Raw genomic sequence first — 7,500 nt, forward strand, 5'->3', positions numbered from 1 at the left:
TGCTGCTGCTGCTGCCGCAGCAGCAGCAGCAGCAGCAGCAGGGTTTCTAAGGGGAGCAGCAGCAGCAGCAGCAGCAGCAGCATCATCCCCCAAAAAAGTTTTTATTTTGTTTCTGTCGGCAAACCGCACAGTCGGCCGCAGCCGCGCCATGGTGCCTCTCTTATATAAACGTTTCTCCAGCAGCAGCAGCTGCTGCTCGCTCTGTGCTGCTGCTGCATATGCATCTATTGCTGCTGCTTGCTGCTGCACTGCAGCAGCAACACGACGATCCACAGCAGACGTTAGTGCTGCTGCTTCTGCTGCTGCAATTGCTGCTTCTGCTGCTGCAACGTCAAATACACCTCCACCACCAGCAGCAGCAGCACCACCACCAGCAGCAGCAGCAGCAGCAGAGCCAGAAGCACCACCACCACCACCGCCACCACCAGCACTTGCTGCTGCTGCTGCTGCTGCTGCTGCTGATGAGGAGCAGCACAAACATTCTGCTGCTTCTCTCGCTAGACACCGCAAGAAGGCAGCACCAGCACTGGGGAGCTCCGAGGGTCCAGCAGCAGCAGCAGCAGCAGCTGCTGCTGCTGCTGCTGCTGATGGTGATGATGCAGGTACAGGCTGCAGGTAGCCTCCTGTGCTTCTGCTGCTGCTGCGGAACCCATCAGCCTCTGCAGCAGCAGGAGAAGCATCTGCTGCTGCTGCTGCTGCTGCTGATGCTGCAGCAGCAGGCAGCAGCGGCGGGATATGGCGAGACGCCCGAAGACCGTCAGCAGCACTGCTGCTGCCGCTGCTCCTAGAACTAAGCAGCAGCAGCAGCAGCAGCAGCAGCAGCAGCGGCACCAGCAGCAGCAGCAGCAGCAACAGAGGAAGAAGGAGCAGCAGCAGCAGCAGAAGCAGAAGCAGCAGTTTGTATTGCGCCGCGTTTTTAGAGGTATCCCCGCCAGCAGCAACAGCAACAGCAGCAGCAACAACGCCGACAGCAGCAGCAGCAAGAATATCAGCAGCAGCAACAACAACAGCAGCAGCAACAACAACAACAACAGCAGCAGCAGCAGCAGCAGCAGCAGCAGCAGCAGCAGCAGCAGAAGAGGTGTTATTCGTACCCGACCCATATAAGTTGTTGCGCCTTAGCGATTTGTTTTTTTTCGTATATCTTTTGCTGCTGCTGCTGCTGCAGCTGCTGCTGCTGCTTCTCTGTTACGTCTGTGCTGCTGAAGGAGTGGCTACGGTAAGGGAAAGGCAGCTGCAGCAGCAACCGCCTGCTGCGCCGCTGCAGCTGTCTTTCTGCTGCTGCTGCTTCTCGCAGAGAACGAGGGGATGATGAGGTGCTCCTAAACCACCACAAACCCTAAACCCTAAACCCTAAACCCTAAACCCTAAATATGCATCCATGTGGTGATGAGAGAGGACAGCAACAGCAGGCGGTAGTTTGTTTTTATAAAATCAGGGTTTAGGGTTTAGGGTTTAGGGTTTAGGGTTTAGGGTCTGGGCGAAGGAGGAAGGGTTTTCCACAGGGTTTGCCTTCTAGGGTTTAGGGTTTAGGGTTTAGGGTTTAGGGTTTAGGGTTTAGGGTTTGCCTGATGCGTTTGATAGCAGCAAGCTGCTGCGCTGCAGCAGCAAGCATCTGCTGCTCGTCTCTGCTGTTCAGCAGCCGCTGCTGCTGCCACTGCTGCAGCAGCAACGCCGTCTGCTGCAGCAGCCTCTGCACCCGGGCCCGCCGCTGCAGCTCCACTAGCACCAACTGAATACACCACAAAAGGGTTTAGGGTTTAGGGTTTAGGGTTTAGGGTTTAGAGTTGAGCTGATTAGTTAGGGTTTAGGGTTTAGAATGTAGGGTTTGTCTTTCACCTTCTCTAACCCCTAAAATTCATGATCTAGGGTTTAGGGTTTAGGGTTTAGGGTTTAGGGTTTAGGGTTTAGGGTTTAGGGTTTAGGGTTTAGGGTTTAGGGTTTACTTTCCACTTCCTCCTGATGAGTGCTGCTCGTATTTCTTTTTGTATAAACAAAACAGCAGCAGTTAGCCTGCTGAAGGAGACGCCGGGGAGCGGCAGCAGCTCTGCTGCTGCTGCTGCTGCTGCAGCAGAAAACTTCTTCTGGCCGCAGCCTTCACAACAAAACACTGAAACACCCAGCTGCTGCTCCTGCTGCTGCTGCTGCTGCTGCTGCTGCTGCTGCTGCTGCTGGTAGCTGCGCAGACTTGGCTCTGTGGGGTCCTCTGGAGACAGCACCAGGCGTACGGGGCCGCTTTGCTGCTGCTGCTGCTGCTGCTGTTGCTGCTGCTGCTGCTGCTGCTGCTGCTGGTGTTTAGGGCTAAATTCAGGGGTTTGTGTTCCCCTTGATGTTGCTGTTGCTGCTGCTTCTGCTGCTGTTGCTGCTGCAGTAGATGAGCCTGCTGCTGTTCCTGCTGCTGCTGCTGCTGCTGCTGCTGCTGCTGCTCTCTTCGGTGGCAGCAGCACCTTCGAACGGATATGCTCCAGGAACTCTCTGACATAAAACACCCAGCTAGGGTTTAGGGTTTAGGGTTTAGGGTTTAGGGTTTAGGGTTTAGGGTTTAGGGTTGAGGGTTTGCCTGTCAGTTGCTACTTCGTTTCTTCGTCTCCTTGACGACTGGAGGGTTTATTGGTGAGAGTATAAAACCCAGGATCTAGGGTTTAGGGTTTAGGGTTTAGGGTTTAGGGTTTAGGGTTTAGAGGGTACCGTCTCTGCAGCAAGCCTCTGATCTTCCGCTGCAGGTCTGTTGCTGCAGCAGCAAAGCTGCTGACGACAGCAGCAGCAGCAGCAGCAAACTGCTGCTCTCTTCTCAACGCGCAGCGAGTTGAATACCCCCTCCATCTTGCCTGCATACAAACCCTAAACCCTAAACCCTAAACCCTAAACCCTAAACCCTCTATCTCTATCTGAAAACCCTCAGTAAACCCTAGAACCACAAGGCGCACATTAAAACAACGGTGCTGAACAACATAAATAAGGGTTTAGGGTTTAGGGTTTAGGGTTTAGGGTTTAGGGTTTAGGGTTTAGGGTTTAGGGTTTGCCTGTATTTTTGTTGCTGCTATCTTCGCCAGCCTTCGGCGCTGCGTGTGGGGGGTTAAGGAAACCTCCAAAACCTTCACAGCAACAACTTCAACCTCAGGCATCCCGCTGCTGCTGCTGCTGCTGCTGCTGCTGCTGCTGCTGCTGCTGCTGCTGGTGTTGCTGTTGCTGCTGCTGTTTTCGCTGCTGCTGCTGCTGTCGTCGGTGGTGTTGCTGCTGTTGCAGAGTTCGTTCTGTTCAACAAAAACCACAATAAACCCTCACGATGATATAAATAGAGTCTAGGGTTTAGGGTTTAGGGTTTAGGGTTTAGGGTTTAGGGTTTAGGGTTTAGGGTTTGCGTACTCGAGGGTCAGCAGCCCCTGGCTTCGTCGTGCAGATGACTTCGTAGGCAATCAGCTTGTCGTGTACACCCCTGAACACCTCTAAACCCTAAACCCTAAACCCTAAACCCTAAACCCTAAACCCTAAACCCTAGAATTTTGTCCTCAGAGTTGCTGCCATTACAACATCTCCGCCAAACGGATAGGCGAAGGATGCAGCTGTAACAGTTGTAAGAACGGGTTAGGGTTTAGGGTTTAGGGTTTAGGGTTTAGGGTTTAGGGTTTAGGGTTTACGCAGATTCATCTAGGAGCTGCTTCAGCAGCAGCATCGCTTTTTCTTTTTCGCTGCCAATCGCCAGCAGCTGCTGCTGCTGCAGCAGCAAAGCTTCCTCGTATACTGATCGGGCCTCTGAAACCACCTGCAGCAGCAGCAGCAGCAGCAGCAGCAGCAGCAACAGCAGCAGCAGCAGCAGCAGCAGCAGCAGCAACAGCAGCAGCAGCAACAGCAGCAGCAGCAGCAGCAGCAGCAGTGGGAGCAACAGCAACAGAAACGATAGCACCGCGTACAGCCGCAACAGCACCCCAACGATGTGCTATACCACACAATCTAGGGTTTAGGGTTTAGGGTTTAGGGTTTAGGGTTTAGGGTTTTGTTTGCCTTGTGTTGATAGGCGAGATGCAGCAGCTGGGTGTTGAGCTCATCTACGCGGCGTTTGGCTTCACGTAGACTTTGCGGCAGTTCCTCTGCTGCTGCTGCTGCTGCTGCTGCTGCTGCTGCTGCTGCTGTTGTTTTTGCTGCTGCTGCTGCTGTTGTTGCTGCTGCTGCTGCTGGATAGCTGCTGCTGCTCCGCGTTGTCGTTCGCTGCTGCATGCTTATGTATACACCTTCTCCCCCCAGCCTTTCTGAAAAACCTAACATTAGGGTTTAGGGTTTAGGGTTTAGGGTTTAGGGTTTAGGGTTTAGGGTCTAGGGTTTAGGGTTTAGGGTTTAGGGTTTAGGGTTTACTCGGGGGTAGAGGCGGAGATGAGATATCCAGGAGCATGCGGCCGCCGCAGCTGCTGCGGTGAGCTACGAAGGGGAGCCTAGCTTTTTTTTTATATGGTTGCTGCTGCTGCTGCTGCTGCTGCTGCTGCAGCAGCAGCAGCTGCTGCTGCTGCCGCTGCTGCGCATTTTGCATCAGCTGCTTCTGATAGTACTCGGGGAGAACTCGCTGATGCTCCTGCTGCTGCTGCTCCTGCTGCTGCTGCTGCTGCTGCTGCTGCTGCTGCTGTGTCTCTGCTGCAGCAGCAGCAGCAAACAGCTGCTGCCTCCTAGGTGTGGTGGGTTCGCTAGCTGGGGTCTTAATGTCTCGATTTGGTTGCTGCTGCTGCTGCTGCAGCAGCAGCAGCTGCTGCTGCTGCTGCTGCATAGCTTGCAGGCCGCTGCAGCCTGCTGCTCCTACTGCTGCTGCTGCTGCTGCTCCTGCTGCTGCTGCTGCTGCTGCTGCTGCTTGTTTTGTTAGGGTCACCTCGAAGCCCCTCCCGGGATCGATCGACCCCACCACCCCCAGAGCCGGTGGCTCTGTAGGTGGGGTTTGCATTTTGTTGTTATTGAGTGTAAACCCTAAACCCTAAACCCTAAACCCTAAACCCTAAACCCTAGGGTTGCGTAAACAACAAACCCTAAACCCTAGCCTTCTCAACCTTGCACGGTCGGCCGCAGCCCCGGGTCGAGGGTTTAGGGTTTAGGGTTTAGGGTTTAGGGTTAGGGTTTAGAGGTGGCATTTTGGGGTTTAAATAAATAAAATAATTTATTGTTTTTAATTTAAAATAAAATTTAAATTTATAAATAAATTAAAAATAAAGAAACACACACAAAAGCTGAGGTGTACGTACACCCCGTGCTCGCGATCGAGCGGCCGTCGGCGGTGCCTCACCACCCCGAAACAAACATCAGCAAAAATAATTAATTAAATATTTAATTTAATTTAATTTAATTTAATATTTTATTTTATTTAATATTAAATTATAATTTAATAGCCAGGAAGGCACAAGCAAGAAGCGGCAAACCCACTACGGTGGGTGGATCGAGGGTTTAGGGTTTAGGGTTTAGGGTTTAGGTGAGCCTCGGCCCCCTTCAGTCTCTGTCTCTGTCGATTAGGGTTTAGGGTTTAGGGTTTAGGAGCGTGATGGCCGTGGCTAGGTGTTGGTGTTCAGGGTTTAGGGTTTTGAGTGTTTATAGTTTAGAGTGTGTTCATTAGGGTTGAGGGTTTCTTTTAGGGTTTGGGGTTTGTGGTTTAGGGTTTAGGGTTTAGGGTTTAGAGGCTTTTACTCAGGTTTGTTATGTAGGCGATTGCTCCTCACGATTTCTTCCTAGGGTTTAGGGCTTAGGGTTTAGGGTTTAGGGTTTAGGGTTTAGGGTTTAGGGTCGGCGGCACCTGAGATCTGCGTTCTCTGTGGTTGAGGGTTTTAGTACTGTGCGGGCAAAGACACCCTAAACCCTAAACCCTAAACCCTAAACCCTAAACCCTAAATGATAAGCCCTACACTCCAAGGGGATCTCGAATAACGAGGTTTAGTGTTTAGGGTTTAGCGTTTAGGGTTTAGGGTTTAGGGTTTAGGGTTTGGGGTTTAGGGTTTACGCCTCTCTGGCTCGACCGAAGCAAAATATAAACCCAGCAGCCTCACGTGCTGCTTCTTTATTAGGGTTTAGGGTTTAGGGTTTAGGGTTTATATACGAGCGCAGCAGAACACTATCGAATGCATATAAGAGAACTAACCTTACACTGTAACTGTAAACCCTAAACCCCAAAACCCTAAACCCTAAACCCTAAACCCTCAGTAAACCCTAAACCCTAGATCTTAGCGCAAATACCAAACTCTCTACTGCTGCAGCTGAAGAGGTTTTATAGAGACGCGGGGTCTCTTTAAAAGCTCTAGGGTTTAGGGTTTAGGGTTTAGGGTTTAGGGTTTAGGGTTTAAAGGTTAAATCCTAAAGGAGAGGGTTTAGGGTTTAGGGTTTAGGGTTTAGAAATTAGGGTTTCACGTCGAGCCAAGTAGAAAACCCTCAAACCCTAAACCCTCACTTCTGCATAAACCCTAAACCCTAAACCCTAATCCGTAAACCCTAAACCCTCACCCTAAACCCTAAACCCTTTTTCCTAGATAAACCCTCATCAGCGTAAACCGTCTATTGTAGGAGCCCCCCATAAACCCTAAACCCTAACCTTGACTCTGCATAAACCCTAAACCCTAAACCCTAAACCCTCTTTCGAGGCTTTGGCCTCGTGCGCGCCAGTAAACCCTAAACCCTAAACCCTAAACCCTAAACACTAAACCCTAGAAAACCCCAAACCCCCCCAGATGCTAATTCCTCCAGAATGGATTCGTCTAAACCCTAAACCCTTAACCCTAAACCCTAAAGCCTGAACAGCAAAAGGCAGAGACAGGAACGAACGAATTCCAACCCTAAACCCTAAACCCTAAGCCGGCTGAAACCCTAAACCCTAGTCCGGGGCTAGGCCCTAAACCCTGAGCTCTATACCCTAAACCCTAAACTCTAAACCCTAAACCCTAAACCCTAAACCCTAGACAAAAAATATTAAACCCTAATTCCCTAAATATTTGTAAGAACGGCTAATAGTACTAACGAGGGGCAGTTAGGCAGACCTACGAAACCCTAAACCCTAAACCCTAAACCCTAAACCCTAAACCCTAGCGTGCAGTGTTCAGACGAAGCCCTTGACTGTCTCAGGAGAAAACAACTAAGAATTAAAATATTTATTTATTTATTTATTTTTATTTATTTTTTATTTAATAAAACAAAATAAATAATTTTATTTATACTCATTGCCTTGAGGGGGCCGCCGACGGCCAGCCACGCGAACCGCCTTCTCCCCCCACGAGGGTTTAGGGTTTAGGGTTTAGGGTTTAGGGTTTAGGGTTAGAGGCTTATCGAGCATAAATGCCTCAATTGGTTTAATATAGAAAGTTTAAACTCTGGAATCTAGGGTTTAGGGTTTAGGGTTTAGGGTTTGGGGTTTAGGGTTTAGGGTTTACGGCTACCCATCGACCCCCCAGCACGGTGAGCAGCCCCAAGACGGGTTGCTGTGTTGATTAGGGTTTAGGGTTTAGGGTTTAGGGTTTAGGGTTTTGTGAGGGTTTATGCGGCTCCACT

General features: G+C 50.6%; 2 protein-coding genes across 2 annotated transcripts in view; one reads left to right on the forward strand and one right to left on the reverse strand.

Moving 5' to 3' along the window:
• The window catches only part of EMH_0024290 (uncharacterized protein), a gene marked incomplete at both ends in the record, with an annotated part of 9,539 nt that extends 4,615 nt beyond the window's left edge, over positions 1-4,924 (reverse strand). Inside the window, 9 exons of the mRNA XM_013502283.1 lie at positions 1-790; positions 1,095-1,339; positions 1,947-2,475; positions 2,689-2,828; positions 3,096-3,254; positions 3,367-3,436; positions 3,639-3,763; positions 4,051-4,247; positions 4,351-4,924. Of these exons, the coding sequence (XP_013357737.1) occupies positions 1-790; positions 1,095-1,339; positions 1,947-2,475; positions 2,689-2,828; positions 3,096-3,254; positions 3,367-3,436; positions 3,639-3,763; positions 4,051-4,247; positions 4,351-4,924 (2,829 nt within the window). The remainder of the gene's footprint in view (positions 791-1,094; positions 1,340-1,946; positions 2,476-2,688; positions 2,829-3,095; positions 3,255-3,366; positions 3,437-3,638; positions 3,764-4,050; positions 4,248-4,350) is intronic.
• Positions 4,925-6,703: 1,779 nt separating this feature from the next.
• EMH_0024300 (uncharacterized protein) overlaps positions 6,704-7,500 on the forward strand; it is a gene marked incomplete at both ends in the record, with an annotated part of 1,876 nt that continues 1,079 nt past the window's right edge. Inside the window, one exon of the mRNA XM_013502284.1 lies at positions 6,704-6,711. Within this exon, the coding sequence (XP_013357738.1) occupies positions 6,704-6,711 (8 nt within the window). The remainder of the gene's footprint in view (positions 6,712-7,500) is intronic.

Source organism: Eimeria mitis, genomic scaffold (assembly GCF_000499745.2).
Source record: "Eimeria mitis Houghton genomic scaffold, Emh_scaff874, whole genome shotgun sequence".
Lineage (NCBI taxonomy): Eukaryota > Apicomplexa > Conoidasida > Eucoccidiorida > Eimeriidae > Eimeria > Eimeria mitis.